This window comes from Bacillus rossius, chromosome 12 (genome assembly GCF_032445375.1).
Source record: "Bacillus rossius redtenbacheri isolate Brsri chromosome 12, Brsri_v3, whole genome shotgun sequence".
Lineage (NCBI taxonomy): Eukaryota > Metazoa > Arthropoda > Insecta > Phasmatodea > Bacillidae > Bacillus > Bacillus rossius.
In genome coordinates, this window is record NC_086339.1 from 6,009,940 (window position 1) to 6,027,207 (window position 17,268).

Here is a 17,268-nt window from a genome sequence, read left to right on the forward strand (position 1 = left end):
AATATGTTTATTGATGCTAACCGCACGGCCACGAGGCCATATTGGAAATAATAGTTTCAGATGTTGTATATATATTTATAAAAATTTTTTTTTGTGCTGTGGAAGTTTTAAAAAATAAATTGACTCGCGAGAAAAAGTTTTTATTGGCAGTTTTAGTTTTCTACAGATCTATTTTAAATTTCCGCGTTATCGCTATTCAGTTCCGAACACTTTTCGCAACGCTGTGTTTCTGTAACCCCTCTGCACAGAAGTTCGCCGCCTGGAAACTAAACCAGTTGACAATCGTAATTTTGTAATGTTTGCTGTAATTGTTGAACACGTTTCATGGAATCAACCAATACCATTTTGCATAATTTTTTTTTGGCTAGAGAATATTCGGAGATGTCTACTAAGCGCCTGCAATTAGGCTACACGCATTGCGCATTCGAAGTCCGTGATGCCTATGACGAAGAATTCCGTTTCGTTCATTAATTATTATTATTAAATTAGACGTGTTCTGAATGGCCCGGTCAAATAAGGCGATGACTTCTCTTGCAGACGGCCGCCAATTACAAGGAAGAAAACACTGGCACAGGCATTCCGTATTCCAGTCTAATAGGCGTCCATATTTTTTCGTGAAAAATGTTTACCCAAACGTATTATGACTTAAAAACCATAAGTAATGGAACATAGTGTAAATATCTACCTTTCGTACGTGGACCTTTTTTTTTTTATCTTAGTGTATTCAGGTTTCGAAGAAGCACTGAAGGATCATCAGATAGCCTAAAAATGAGTTTTGAAGCATCATCTTTTTGAAATATTTCCCGGAGAGAAACCCACCTCCCCTCCAGCCTCCACACTGCAATACAGAAGTAACAGGTTCAGCCGAAATATATTAATATAACTAAATCCCACAAAACATGGCTTCGCCCAAGCCTCAACTTATCATTAAGTGTTTTTTTCCGTAAACAGACACCAAACTGATATCTAGAGACCGGAAAAATTCGCGATTTCAATGACCTGTATAGGATATACTCCATGATCCTCTATGCACTGGGGAAAATTACATCTGCTCATTAGCTACTGACTCGTGACACCTGTTAACTGGGACGCTAGTGATTCGATCTTTCGTTTAAGGTTTTTCGTTGGCCGAGTATCATTAAGATAAATTGTGGCCCAATCACTGATGCAGTAAAAAGGCAAAACGTTTTTGGATTCTAGACTATCACGAAATGAATCCGCGAATTTTTCAGGTCTCTACAGTGATATCTTGAGCAGTTTTCAAATTACATGTGTAGGGACACCTGTATTTCGCGAATACATTTCGTGTCAAAGTATTTCACAAAACACTGTAGCTTTTTCTAAGAGCCATGGCGAATTGTGAGGGTGCAGCAGTACGGTGACCACATTCTCATTGGCCCCGTCAAGAGCGGGACGACACCTCTCACCGACCTCAGCCAATAACCACAGGAGAAAAGATACAGTATTTTGTGAAATACCTTGACACTAAATGTATTCGCGAAATACAGGTGTCCCTATAAATGTGTTATTTTTTTCCCCCTGAAGATCTGTGGGGCATTCAAGACAACATTGACATATCACAAGGACGGTATTATCTTTAAAAGATTTGTGCAATGGGAGTGCATGACTTGATGTAGACTTTAGGACATAAGACGTTTTGGAAAACTATTGTGTTTGTTTCGTCTTTTCGTTTTGCTGTGTTTTTTGTCTCGTTTCAACTGTTGTGTTGAATTTTTTTGGGTTCGGAATTTTTGTGCTGTCATAATTTGTGGTTTTTTTTTAATTCTGTTAGTCAATTTTTCTTTGTTTTTTCGTTGTTTGTTGACCATATTCCTGTTGTGGTATATTGTGTGGCGTTAAAATCCTGACAACAGCAATTTTTGCTTAATCTGTGTTTTTTGTCATTTGTGTTTTTTTGTAGTTTTCCTCTGCAGACATACATGTGCTAAGCAATGGCGTATGTCCAAAAGTCTACATCAAGTCACAAGGACGGTGTTTCTGGAAGCTACTGTTCTGTTCGCCGGGTGCGGGTCCTCGAAGGACACATCAACAGCATCGCCGGAGCGCCGAGAGGCGACGAACGCCAGCGACATAGTCTGATGCGCGTCGTAAAGCAGGCGGCCGGCGCGATATTAGCCGCTCGTAATATCGCGTCTGGGCGGGGGCGCCATTTCTCTTAGCGGGTCTCCTCCTCGCCGCTGTTCGGGGCGCTGCACTCGGGGCGAACACCCGCCTGTTCGTCTCTCCCCTCTCCCGCAGAGGCAATCTCGAGGCTGGTCTCGTCCGCATTCAGGAATAATAATATAAAAAAAATTGGTTATCTGTAAAGTCGGTTTACGGACGATAGTTTAACGTGACAACGTCATAACAAAACACCGATGAAATGATTGCATACTTTTATGAATAAAATTTAATCATTTTTATTGAATTATCACTATTTTCTATGGATACAAAGATGGAGTGAAATGAAATCTACAATTTAATTGATAAATTTACTTTTATTTGCACTCATTAATTCAAATATGCTTATTACTTTAACGAAGAGATTATTTTAACTATAAATTTTATACATATTTGCTATTTAACTTGTTCCAATCTGTGTTATTCTGTTAAGGATAGGACGATGATAGGAAAAGTAGGAAACGAATGGGAGTGTTTCAAGTTTAATGTGCCTCGAAAAAGTCAAATCGATGGTTGTTCCAATCGAATGGAAGAGAGATAGATGCGGCGCAAGCGTACAATGAGCGTAACGGGACACAGCGTAACGGGACAATGTGCGTTACGGGACACTTTTTCGTGCATGCAGCCGGCGTTCATCGATTTATTAGACGTGGTCACGTCAAAAACTATTCCAGGGTTGTAGCAGTGAACGAGGAAAGCATTCTCAACTTAATTCCCCTCAACCGTAATTTAAAATAACAGACAACCTTTTCCTTCAAAATATTTTTATAAATAATTCGTATTTCATTTGTAAATAATTTGTACGGCATCCACTTGTAAAACTAGCTTGAATTTTATTGGCTTTTTCAATATTTAAAGCGCAAAGTAATCTGGGAAAAAATAGAGTATTGAACACATGTTTAATGTTGGAATGATAAACAAGAAGTTCTCAGGTGTGCAAATCCCATGTGGTTAGGGACAGGTATTTTCCGCGGAAAAAAATCCAAACGCCCATTAGACTGCAACAAGGTTTGCCCGCACCACCGGGTTTCTTTCCTCGTGATTGGTGATCGTCTGCGAGATAAGCATTTGTCTTGTTTGGCCGGGCCATTCAGGACGTAGCCTATTCGTTCCTGCAGGAAGGGGTGCAAAAAAAACTGTACTTTTACTAAATATTCCTTTGGAAACCGGTTACCAAGAAATAGTTTTTAATAGGCCTACAACAAAAAAGTTATTTAACTTTGTACAACTCATGGCTATTGTTATTGTTCCATATATGAAATACGGCTTTCGAGATATTACTAAGTATTTTTAACGAAATTGACGTATAATTTTATATTTCAATCAATGTTTCATTCTAGCAATTTTTTTAAACCAAGGAAAATATGATATAATATTCAACAATCGGGCTTTATTTTGTTTTATTATGCCTATTAATGTGCGCAGTTAATACAGGAGAGCTATTCGGGGAAGATCTAGAAATAACTTTAACTATTGGAGGTACTGGGACAACACAAAGCATAAATGCCCGTGTAAGAATCTGAACCCAGCCTTACTGCGAACAATATTTTGTAGTAATACATTAATTTTCATGTAAATGTTCAAATTATATATGTGTGTGTAATTTTACAGAAATATTTCTGTTTCCTTTATAAAAAAATTACATTGTATCTGAAGTTACTCAACCAATCACGTTTCACGCGATGTCATTCGGGTAAAATGTGAGCTGATAGCATACGCAGCCAAATTTATACATGATTTTAATTTTAGCCTATCCATGAATTAATACGATAACGTTTTCAGGATTGTGCGTCAAACATACCTCAAAATGGCTTAATGGTAGGGACATTGACCTCCAGGATAGACTGCACAGTCCTCCACGTACTTTGAAAAATAACCCCTGTTAATTGGCTGCTTACTTGCGAGGAGTCTCGTCTCATTTGCTGTGATTCACTACGTCCTTTGGTCGAGGGTTTCTCATTGGCCCACAGTCCTCCAGACAACCCTTTGAGTAGAGACCAGAAAAACTCGTGGATTCATTTCGCGATACGCTAAAATGCAAATACATATACCTTTAAACTGCTTTTCTTATTGGTATACTGTTAATCTGGATGACTCTGGGCCAATGGGAAACACTCAACCAAAGAAGTATCGTATCACAGGCAAACCAGTTGAGACGACTCACAAGTCAGCAGCCAATGAAAAGGCGTTATTTCCCCGAGCATACTGAGGACTGTGTAGTCTATCCTGAAGGTCATCGAAAACGCGAATATTTCCAGTCCCTGCCTATGAGTAGGAACTGGAAAAATTCGCGGTTCAATGACCACTAGGATAGACTCCACGATTCTCTATGTACTCGGGCAACTATTACCTGGTCATTGGCTACCGACTCGGGACACTTGTTTACTGCGATTCTTATACTTCTTTTGTTGAGTGTTTGCCATTGGCTCAGAGTCCTTCAGGTGGATTGCGGTTCAACCACTGACGCAGCATTAAGCTGAACGAGTTTGGATTCCAGCCTGTCTCGAAAGGAATCCGCGAATTTTTCCGGTCTCTGCCTCTATGAGCCTATAGCAGAAGCAGCACAGAGGTATAAGTAGTTTTATTCTGGTACATAGTAAAACGAACCGGATGAATATTTTGCCGATCTGTACTAAACGGCGGTGTCTCTAAGACATGAGCGCGGCGGGACCTCCTGTGTTCTGCTTGCTCGCCGCGCCGCGCTGACAGACCTCGAGTGCCCCTGGGGGGGGGGGGGAGGAGCAGAGTGCGTGGGGCCGCGTCGTTATCCCCGGCCGATGGCCCGTCGTCACGCCAGAGGGCAGAACAACCTCCCCACCCCCCCGGGTGGGGGAGGGAGGCTATTCGACCCCTTCCCTGCTTCCCTGCACCATCCCACCCCCGCGGGACCAGTGCGGGTCGAAATGCCCAAGCTCCCGACACCAGCGTGGTCGGGACTTTCTGTTCTCTGCTCCAACTCTTCTTCCCGGACCATCCTGCTCGTCCTGTTCTGAGCCGGCCTGCTCAGTGCTTGCACTAGCTAACTCCGCGTGAATGAGCCCAGGGTTTCCCCTTGTGTCCATGCAGAACCATTAGGTACTAGAGACCGGGAGAATTCGCAGATTCATTTAGAGATAGGCTAAAATTCAAATAAATATACCTTTAAGTTGCTTTTGTTATTGGTTCACTGTTCGTCCGGACGACTCTGGGCCAATGGGAAACACTCAACCAAAGAAGTATCGTATCGCAGGCAAACCAGTTGAGACGACTCACAAGTCAGCAGCCAATGAAAAAGGCGTTATTTTCCCCGAGTATACTGAGGACTGTGTAGTCTATCCTGAAGGTGATCGAAAATGCGAATTTTTCCAGTCCCTAACCATTACAAATAGAAATTTTTACTATAGTAAAGATTTTATAAAACTCTAAACTTTGTTTCACATTTATCAACCTCAGTTTCAAAGACTAGCTTAGAAACAAAACTTTGTCTTAAATGTTAGGTGGGACCTGTAATTTAAGATAAGTTGTTATCTTTAAAAGATTTGTGCAATGGGAGTGCATGACTTGATGTAAGTTTTTGGACATACGCCATTGCTAAGCACTTTTTCTGTTGAAGAAAAATTAAAAAATAAAATAAATAAATAAATAAATTTAAAAAAAATACCCAAAAAAGACAAAAAACACACAATATTAAGCAAACAATTGCTGTTGTCAACAAGGATATGAACACCACAAAATACTCCGTAACGGGAATATGGTCAACAAACAAAGAAAAACAAAGAAAAATGTACTAATAGAACGAAAAGAAAAAGAAAAAAACCCACAAATGATGACAATACAAAAATATTGAACCCAAAATAATTAAGCTCAACAGTTGAAACGAGACAAAAACACAACAAAACGAAAAGACAAACGAACACAATAGTTTTTCTAAAACAGAAACAAGCGACGTTTCGGGAACTGCTATCTGCTCCCGTCCTCAGGCAGACACAGGTGTTTTCGTACCATGTGCGTCTCTGCCTGAGGACGGGAGCAGATAGCAGTTCCCGAAACGTCGCTTGTTTCTGTTTTGGTAAAACTATTGTGTTCGTTTGTCTTTTCGTTTTGTTGTGTTTTTGTCTCGTTTCAACTATTGTGCTGAATTATTTTGGGTTCAATATTTTTGTATTGTCATCATTTGTGGGTTTTTTTTCTTTTTCTTTTCGTTCTATTAGTACATTTTTCTTTGTTTTTCTTTGTTTGTTGACCATATTCCTGTTACGGAGTATTTTGTGGTGTTCATATCCTTGTTGACAACAGCAATTGTTTGCTTAATATTGTGTGTTTTTTGTCTTTTTTGGGTATTTTTTTAAAATTTATTTATTTATTTATTTTATTTTTTAATTTTTCTTCAACAGAAAAAGTGCTTAGCAATGGCGTATGTCCAAAAACTTACATCAAGTTAAGATTAGTTGGTTCGTAAACCAACACGCACCAAGCTCCAACATAAAGAAAGAACATTTATTCTTGTTCTAACCTAATAAAAAACCAAGTGTGCTTGTGGAAACCGGTCTGGTTTTAGGGAGGGAACCAGGTGCGTCTCAGGCCGAATGCCTGTACGCCCAGGCATGCTGGGGTCAGCCATGCTGGGAGAGTTGCTCTGTGCGGGGATTGGCCAGCCATGGCTGCGATTGGCGCCATGACTAACTCCCCTATCTTCAAACTAGCTCAAGACTATGGTAAGTTCCTGCACAGACACAGGGGCAGACATGGGCATGCGTTAATATAGTACGAGTGTACAGGATACAGAAATGAAGAATTGGACAGAGTATAAAAGAGTCTACCATGCGGGGATTGGGCACTTGGACTCGTGGTCCGCTTTGTATTTTATTTGTATCTGGAATATTTGACCGGGGACTCAAGCGCCCCTGGTGGTGAGTGGTTACACTGACCACTCACTCCACCGACATTCAGCACCTAAAAAACTAAGAAACTAAGACAGAAAAAAAAAGAAAAGATAAATGAATTACGAACTAGGCATTTCGTTACGAAATATGCAAACACCCAACTCAGGGATGGACGTGCAGTGCTTAAGATAAAAGTAAAATAATAACTATAAATATTATTTTTTGATTTTGTTTTTTAATTTTATAATTATTATTTTAGAAATATACATTGTTGATGACTATTACTTAGTAGCTAGGACTTATTACAAATTTACAAAACTCTAATATCTACTACTATACTACTAGTTAAATATAGAGGAACTGTCGGCGTATAAAGTTACAGGTGAATTAAGTAAAGACCTGCTCGCATTTTGGTATAGGAGACGACTTGATTGATTTCTTTTTTTTTTCCTAACCTAACTAAAACTAAGTGTATTTTGGAGGGGTCCGGGTTAGGGAGGGACCTAGGTGCGTCTCAGGCCGAAGCCTATACGCCTAGTCATGCTGGGATTAGCCATGCAGGGAGAGGGTCGCATGCATGTGCTAGGAGGGGATTGGCCAGCCATGGCAGCGATTGGCGCCATGACTAACTCCCCTCACTCTTAAATCTAGACTATAACTAGAGATAGGTTGGGCCCAGGTAAAACCTGCATAGACACAGGGAAAACCCTGGGCACATTCATGCGGGATGCAAATTGGCATTCATTACGTGTAGGAGTTTACAGGAGACAGAGGATGGTCTGGATGAAGTGTTGGACAGAGTAGAAAAGAGTCTACCATGCGGGGGTTGGGAACTTGGACTCGTAGTCCGCTTTGCTTTTTATCCAGGACTGGATTTAGTGACCAGGGACGCAAGCGCCCCTGGTGGTGACGACTTGGCGCGCGCTCGGAAGGGCGAGGACGGCCGATGACGGCCGGAGACGCCCGAGCGCGGTACCGGCGACTCCGGGCGGGGGAGGGACGCGCGGGCGGGCCGCCGGGGCCAGTCGCGGATCCAGCGCCCGGCGGGTCGGAGCTCTGCTGCGCGGGGGGAGAGAGGCTGACCTCGGGGTGCTACAGGAGAGGGGGGGAGGGGTCTGATGGGGCGCACAGTCGCGAGCACGGCGCGGGCTCGCCGGGGAAGAAGGTGCCGCCGGACGGGCCGCGAGGCGGCGCAGCAGTAGACCGCCGGCGGGCAGCCTGAGCGAGCACCTGGGCGATGGGCCGCCCGCAGACTGCGGCGCTGCTGCTGCTGTGCCTGCTCGGCGCGGCGCTGGCCAGCTGGGACGCCGACGACGACCCACGTGAGTCCGCTCCTCTGCTTCCAGCCTCTCCGCCCAGGGGCGCAACAACAGGGGGGAAGTGGCAAGGGTATTTTGCCCCCCCCCCCCCTCTGAAACCTTGAAGTGGGGGCAAACGGGGGCAAAGAAAGTGCTGTGTAATCAATTTTTAGATGATAAAACTGCTTAAATAGCACCATTTTCCACCTTCAAATACAAATTTTCCCGGGGGAGGACCCCCGGACCCCCCACTTCAATAGGGGGGATCGAAGATTCTTTATAAAAAGGTATATTGCCCCCCCCCCCCCCTGGAAATTTAGTTGTTGCGCCCCTGTCTCCGCCTTGCAGTTTTCAATACTCCGACACGGCTTGCTTCCGTGCTAAATCTTCTGACATGGCAACAAGACTGAGCTATGGCTAGGGACGCCTGTATTTCGCGATTTAATTTCGTGTCAAGGTATTTCACAAAACACTGTAGCTTTTTCTAAGATCTATGGCAAATTGTGAGGGTGCAGCAGTACGGTGACCACATTCTCATTGGCCCCGTCAAGAGCGGGACGACACCTCTCACCGACCTCAGCCAATAACCACAGGAGAAAAGCTACAGTATTTTGTGAAATACCCTGACACGAAATGTATTCGCGAAATACAGGTGTCCCTAGCTATGGCTAATATTGTCGTAGACAACTCTTTGCGAACTGCAGTTGTAGTCGCCCGCGTGAAATAACAAGTTATTTACTCGGGGCGCTTACAGACATAGAGCCTCTTGTTAAATACGTGTTTGCAAAAAAAAATCATAGAAGGCTCCATTGATATGAATTATGCCTTGGGATAAATAGTTAAAAATTTGAAATATAGCAAAAATGAAGGGGGGGGGGGGGGGGGAACAAGATGTCGAGGCCTGATCCATCAAACGAACTCACGGCTCGTAGCCATGTGGTTTACCTATTTTCCCTGGTAAGACTTTGCGAATATTCGCCCTTCCAAATCAACTTGAGATGAAAACCGTAATATGCAAATCAGACATGATGCAATTAAACCTACTAGTGAAAACTATTATTTGACAAAAAAAAACGTACAGGTTCGTGGTCATAAAAAAAAAAACTATTTTGCAAGGTGAATACCGGCATGAATTTTACAGCAATCTGAATACATTTTTTGTTTTTTAAATTTCGATTTCATTTCATGGTCGCTTGACGTGAATCTCTGCCTAACATTTTTTTTTCTCCATAGAGTTGTCAGAAGGCTAACTTAGAGATAGCGAATTTAGATGTTCCCAGTTACACTTAATCACTGGAATTTCGTTTTTTTTTTTTAAATTTGTATAACAGTTTAAAATATGAACTCCACACATGTATACATTTATTTGACACCACGCAGTAGACAATGATCCAAAGGTAAATATTAAATGATCAAGATTCCGAACACCGTACGATTATTTAAGAATATGGTTGTACTTTGCAAGTATTTCTCGAACCAAGTATAGAGTCTCGTCTTGCTGCTAAGAAGGAATGAGCTAGAGGGATTTAAGTCAGGTTTAACTCTATGAATGAAGGAGGAATCTGTGAGATGAAACTGTTGTTTGAAGTAATGTTGAATAACACGGGCGTCCTCCGAGAAAACCTACCAGCTAATGGAAACGTCTGCCACGTTCCTCACTCCCCAAAAATACAGATTTGACGTCCCCCCCCCCCCCCCCCCCCACCAAACCTGTGATTCGGCACTTTTTTTTATTGACGGTTGGTGTACGTAAGATAAACTTTGGCCTCAATCACTGAAAGAGCAAAACGATAAACGTATTTGGATTATAACCTCTTGCCAAACGGTTCTGCGAATTTTTCTGGTCTATAATAATTAGTAGAGACCTGAAAAATTCGCGGGTTCATTTCGTGTTATGCTGAAATTCAAATAATTATACCTTAGTGCTGCTTCTGTCATTGGTTCACTGTTAATCTGGAGGGCTAATGGCCAATTAGAGACCCTCACTCATAGAAGTGTCGAATCACAGGCCACCCAGTCGAGACGACTCACAAGTCAGCAGCCAATGTTCAGGTGGCATTTGCCCGAGTGTGTAGAGGATATTGGAGTCTATCCTGGAGGTCATTGAACTCGCGAATTTTTCCGGTCTCTAATAATTAGGGACCGGAAAAATTCGCGTTTTCAATGACCTCTAGGATAGACTCCATGATCCTCTATGTACTTGTGCAGATCACACCTGCTGATTGGCTACTGACTCGTGACACGTGTTAACGGGGAAGCTTGTGATTCGATTCTTCTTTTGTCGAACTTTTTCATTGGTCCAGAGTCCTTCAGATAAACTGTTGCCCAATCACTGAATCAGCAAAAAAGGCAAATGTATTTGGATTTTAGCCTAACGAGATATGAACCCACGAATTTTTCAGGTCTCTAATAATAATTTGTTAGGGAATGTATTTTTTTGCGAAAATATCTAAACGGCCACTACAATGTAAAATATTATGCCCACGCCATAAGATTCTTCCTCGGGATTGGCAGCCGTGCACGATGCTTGCTCTCACCCTTAATAGCTGTGATACGTGTGCCTGCAGTAGACAATCATGTAGCCCGAGAGAAGCTCGCGCCAATTACGAAACATAGACGATCATACAGTGTTCAACCATTACTGCTAGTCTCAAAACCTTATCGCTAAAAATGTCTGACCCTAATAATAATTGGTAATCCCGTGATATTCCTCAATTTAAGCGTGAAAATATTTTATTAGTGTGTCCTTCCGGCGTGCTACGCGAGCTAAGAAAACGGGAAAAAACTTTGCGGATTAATTTCGTGACGGGCTAAAATCAAAATACCTATACCTTTGTGCTACTTCCGCTATTGGCTCGCTGTTTGTCTGGAGAACTCTGCAGTCGAGACCTGCAAAATTCGCGGTTTCGATGGCCTTCAGGATAGACTGCACATACCCCTGTACACTCGGGAAAATAACGCAAGTTCATTGGCTGCCGACTTGTAAGTCGTCTCAGCTGATTTGTCTGTGATTCGATCGTTCTTTGGTTGAGGGTTTATAACTGGTTGAGATTCGTCCAGATGAACAGTAAGCCAATAGCAAAATTATATAAGAGATATACATATGTGTTTGAATTCTAGCCTATCACCGAATGAATCCGCGAATTTTGCATGTCTCTACTCTGCAGTGTTAAAAAATGTTCACCTTCAATTAACGAAAAACACTGTTTTCAAATTAGCCAAATGATATTCGTCAATTTACGGGAACTTGATTTACTTTCTTTGAACATGAGTACAAAAGTCAAAAGAATATTCTTGGTATATTAACCAAAACCTTTCAAACCTTGCTAAGAATAACCTTCTTTTGTACATGTGTAAATTTATCTTTGCTTAGAACATAGCACACTACTTGGAAATAAAAATACAACATAGTTAGAGACATGCAATATTCGCGGATTAATTTCGCGATAGGCTAGCATCAAAACAACTATACCTTCGTACCGCTTCTGCGATTGGCCCACATTTTATCCGAGGAACTGTGAGCCAATGGGAAACACTAAACAAAGAAAGTGCCGAATTACGGACAGCCTAGTTGAGACATCTCACGCGTCAGTAGCCAATGGACAGGTGTAATTTCCGCGAGTATTTAAAGGACTGTGGAGTCTATCCTAGAGGTCAATGAATCCGCGAATTTTGCAGGTCTCTAGACATAGTTTATAAGAAGATTAAGTTATTTGAAATTACGAAGAACATTCCGTTTATTTGAGGTTGATTCTTGTTGAAAAGCCGTAAATTTACTGTAATTTCAAAAAGTGTGGGCAGGGCCGTAGCCATCATATCAATTTCTTTTATAACTGAATTTTAAAAGAAAATTTAGTTTCAGGTAATAACAAACATTTAGAGCTCCAACCTTTAAAACAGAAATTTAAGTTATGATTTTGCTGCAGAAATGAATTATTTTATACTTTGGTTTTTATTTAATTGTTTTTAATAATTATTTTCTTAAGTCAGTTATTTGATTATTTCTTTAAAACAAATCATAAAAATATATAAACTAATGTCATTGAATGAATGAAACACACATGTCATTGCATGAAAGACGTGCTTACATTAACACGATGTCAGGTTATAATGGAGAGGAAGTACATTATTGTAGCCCACGTAGCATTGAAATAATCCTTAAAATAGGGACACCTGTATTTCGCGATTTCATTTCATGTCAAGGTATTTCACAAAACACTGTAGCTTTTTCTAAGAGTCATGGCTAGAGTCCCAGAAATTTCGCGGATTCATTCTGTCGCAAGCTAGAATGCAAACCTTCACACTCTCGCACTGTGTTCATGATTGGACAGCAGTTGTTTGGACACGCCCCTCTACGACCGCGAGCCAATGATGCCCAGCTAGGAGAGAAGTAAGCGAATCAGATAGTGCCAAATAACAAGGATAAAAATGTTCTCGCTAAGAAATCAATCAATGGGAAAGTAAACATGGGTGGAGCACAACTATAACTTTGAATTCTATCCTGAGACCAGAAGAATCCGCGAAATTTCCGGGTCTCTAGTCATGGCAAATTGTGAGGGTGCAGCAGTACGGTGACCACATTCTCATTGGCCCCGTCAAGAGCGGGACGACACCTCTCACCGACCTCAGCCAATAACCACAGGAGAAAAGAGACATTATTTTGTGAAATACCTTGACACGAAATGTATTCGCGAAATACAGGTGTCCCTACTTATAAAATAATCGATAATTAGGGGCATTCATATTTCGCGAAAAAAATTCCCAGACTAGCTGAAAGTTAAAACACTGTATCATCGTCTGTGTTTCGTTAATTGGGTGAGTTTCTTTCGGGTACATGTCTACTGTTACAACACCAATCACAGTGATTCTATGAGGAAGCAAACGCGTCCTGAGTGGCTCGGTGAAATAGGGCAACGACTTCTCTCGCAGACGGCCGCCAATCACAAGCAAAAAACCGGTGGTGCGGGTATACCTTGTTGCAGTCTAATAGGGGGAGGTCCGTGGGGTCTGGACTCCTCCCCTCCAGGATTAAAAAAAAGTGAAGAAAATAAAACAATAATAGCAATGTAGCTACTTATACATAGGGACAGTCATTTTTTGCGAGAGAAAAAAAAATCTGATATTCCAGATTAACAGTGAACCAATGACTAGAGACCGGAAAAATTCGCGGGTTCAGTGACCTCCAGGATAGACTCCAATATACTCTACACACTCGGGCAAATGCCAACTGTTCATTGGCTGCTGACTTGTGAGTCGTCTCGACTGAGTGGCCTGTGATTCGACACTTCCATGAGCGATTGTCTCTAATTGGCCCCCAGTCCTCCAGATTAACAGTGACCAATGACAGAAGAAGCACTAAGGTATAATTATTTGAATTTTAGCATAACACGAAATGAACCCGCGAATTTTTCAGGTCTCTACCAATGACAGATGCAGCACTAAAGTATAATTATTTGAAGTTTAGCATAATTACGAAATGAACCCGCGTATTTTTCAGGTCTCTACTTGTGATTCGACACGTCTTTGGATGGAGGTCTCTAATTGGCCCAGAGTCCACCATATTATCAGCGAACCAATAGCAACTGCAGCAAAATTGTATAATATTATGAGTTCTAAGATATCACTAAACGTATCCGCGAATTTTTCTGGTCTCTACTTAAGACTTGGGAACTAGACATTTGACATTCATTTGGTCACGAGGTGGACTATAAACATTTACAGCTTTTTATTTCTTGGACCGTGGGCCAGTCAATTACCAGATAGCGGTGGAGTTACCCAATCACGTCTACACACTGGTGGTTCCGCTGTAAGAAATCAACCAATAGGGTTACAAACGTGGGTAGAGAATGTAATGTATAGGAATGTAAATTTCAGCCTGACGCTAAATGATTCGGGGAAATTTCCGGGGTCTCTACTTAAGGACCCACCCCCACCACACTCCTCACCATCAAGGTGAGCGCCGTCGTACTTAAAGAAGAGTTGTGACGCGGGTCGGTGAGGGACGCGGTGGAAGGGAAAAAAAATAAGGCTCCCGGAACATTGAATTTAACGCCTGGCGTCTGCGTCTTTCTCCCTTATCTCTGGGATTTATGTGGCGCGGAGAACAGGCGCTGGGCGAAGCCGCCTGCGCGGGTCTCGGTGAGAGCAGGCGTGGTCGTCGGAACCACGCGGCGGCCGTTGCAGTAAAGCCCTACAGTCACTATTTTTTCGCGAATTCCTTTCACTCCAGGGTAGACTCCACTCGCCTATGTTAATCAATAGAGACAATGTTTTATGGTTTTATATTTAGGCTAACTTCGTTGTTTTTTTTAATATATCAATGTTTTTTTTAAATATTATTAACTCTTTTTATTCATAAATTTAGCACTTTTTTTTATTAACAAATACGACTCTTACTGGTTCACTGATACTTAATTCATCAAAACATTGTCATTTTGACTGACACATGATACACTTTTACACTATAATAATTTGTAATAAGCATGTGTAACTTCTGGAAACAATCAAAATAAAATATTAAATATTAATGTTATTGTAAAATGTTTCAGTTATTAGTAGAGACCGGAAAAATTCGCGGGTTCAATGACCTCCAGGATAGACTCCCATATCCTCTACACACTCGGGCAAATGCCAACTGTTCATTGGCTGCTGACTTGTGAGTCGTCTCGACTGGGTGGCCTGTGATTCGACACTTCCATGAGTGAGGGTCTCTAATTGGCCCTCAGTCCTCCAGATTAACAGTGGACCAATGACAGAAGCAGCACTAAGGTATAATTATTTGAATTTTAGCATAACACGAAATGAACTCGCGAATTTTTCAGGTCTCTACGTATTCGTTTCACTCCAGGGTAGACTCGACTCGCCTATGTTAATAATTTTTTTGTATTTTATTTTTATTAACTTTTTTTATTCATAAAGATTGCACTTTTCTCAACAAATACGTAGCTTACTTATTCATTGATACTAATTCACCAAAACATTGTTTTTTTGACTGACATATGATGTACTTTTACACTATAATAAATGGTAATATAGCATGTGTAACTTCATGAAACAATAAAAATAAAATATCAAGTAATAATGATGTTGTAAAATTTTTCAGTTATTAGACCCTAGCTTGTCTGAAGGACTCTGAGCCAATGAAGTACACTCTCAGTATAAGAATCATCTAGTCACAAGCATCCCATTTAACAGGCGTAAAGTGTAATTAGCCAAAGAGCAGATGTAATATCCCAGAATACATATAGGATCATGGAGTCTATCTTAGTGGTCATTGAAAACGCAAATTGTTCCAGTCCCTAAAAATAAGCTGAAAATAAAACATGTGTACTTTTTTTGCTTCTTATGCTTTTGGCTTACCGCGCATCTGGAGTTCACTGTGGGCGATTAGAAAAAAATTTAACAAAATAAATATCGAATCACAGGCTACCCATGTGTAGGGATCGAAAAAAATTATCGAGTTAAGTAGCCTTTAGGATGTACTCCACAACCTCCTGCATACTCAGGCAATCATCACTTTCTCAGGGGTTGCTGACTTGTGAGGCGTCTCAACTGGGTAACATGCGATTCGGTACTTGCTTGTTTGAGGGATTCCCATTGACCCAGAGTCCAACGTATTGGCCGTGAGTCAATAACTAGAGTCCCGGAAATTTCGCGGATTCTTTTGGCCTCAGGATAGAATTCAAAGTTATAGGTGTGCTCTACCCATACTTACTTTCCCATTGGTTGATTTCTTAGCGAGAACATTTTTATCCTTGTTAATTGGCACTACCTGATTCGCTTACTTCTCTCCTAGCTGGACATCGTTGGCTTTCGGTCGTAGAGGGGCGTGTCTAGATAACTGCGGTCCAATCATGAACACAGCGCGACAGTGTGGAGGTTTGCATTCTAGCTTGCGACTAAATGAGTCCGCGAAATTTCCGGGCCTCTATCAATAACAGGAGCAGCAGCAGATGAGGTATATATGTAGGTGTATGTATAGTTCGCGAAAAGATTCCGAGACTAGCTGAAAGTTAAAACACTGTAGCATCGTCTGTGTGTTTCGTGTCTGGGTGAACACCAATCACAGTAATACAGCGAGAAAACAAACGCGTCCTGATTGGCTCGGTCAAATAAAGCAGCGACTTCCCCAAAAGACGGCCGCCAATCTCAAGGAAGAAACAGCTGGTGTGGGTATACCTTATTGCAGTCTAATAAGCGTTCAGATTTTTTTCGCGAAAAATACCTGCCCTTAGGTATAATATTTTCAAATTTTAGCATATCGTGAAGCAAATTCGCTAAAAAAAATTTGTCTCTACTTATGAGACGTCTCACCAGTCAGGAGCCAATGAACAGGTGACGTTTAAAAGTATGCAAATTTAGAGTCTATACTAGATATAATTTAAATCGTGATTGTTTTCTTAATCATTACTAGGGACCGGAAAAATTCGCGGGTTCAATGACCTGTAGGATGAACTCCATAGTTCTACGTACACTCGGTCAAATGCCACCCACTCATTGGCTGCTGTCTTGTGAGTAGCAGTCTGTGATTCGATAAAGCTTTGGTTGGGTGTTTCTCATTGGCCCAGAGTAAGCAGCACTGAGGTATAACTATTTGTGTTTTAGCCTATCGCGAAATGAATTCGCGAATTTTTCCGGTCCCTAATCATTACAAATTTTCACGCGGACAAATGTGGCCCTTACACCCCCCCCATCCCCCCCCCCCCAAACGAGAGATTGTCAACAAAATAATAAATTTACACCAGGTTTGAGCGGATAGAAAATATAAATCTAATTTTTTATATCTCTCTCTACAAATCCGATTTTACAAAAATTCCCTTGCCAGCTTTTCGAATCTCCCCGAAACTCAGCACACGTATGCCTAATTAGTTTCTGAAAGTGATCTCCGGGGAATGGTTTTTTTTTCTCTCTCGTGGAACGCATTTTCG

At 41.5% G+C, this 17,268-nt stretch overlaps 1 protein-coding gene across 3 annotated transcripts in view; it reads left to right on the top strand.

The window, feature by feature from the left end:
• The first annotated feature begins 8,192 nt into the window (after positions 1 to 8,192).
• Positions 8,193 to 17,268, top strand: part of LOC134537418 (B-cell receptor CD22-like) — a 188,280-nt gene continuing 179,204 nt past the window's right edge. For all 3 annotated transcript variants that reach the window (XM_063377818.1, XM_063377817.1, XM_063377816.1), the window contains exon 1: positions 8,193 to 8,365. In XM_063377818.1, the coding sequence (XP_063233888.1) occupies positions 8,281 to 8,365 (85 nt within the window). In that variant the 5' untranslated portion in view covers positions 8,193 to 8,280. The remainder of the gene's footprint in view (positions 8,366 to 17,268) is intronic.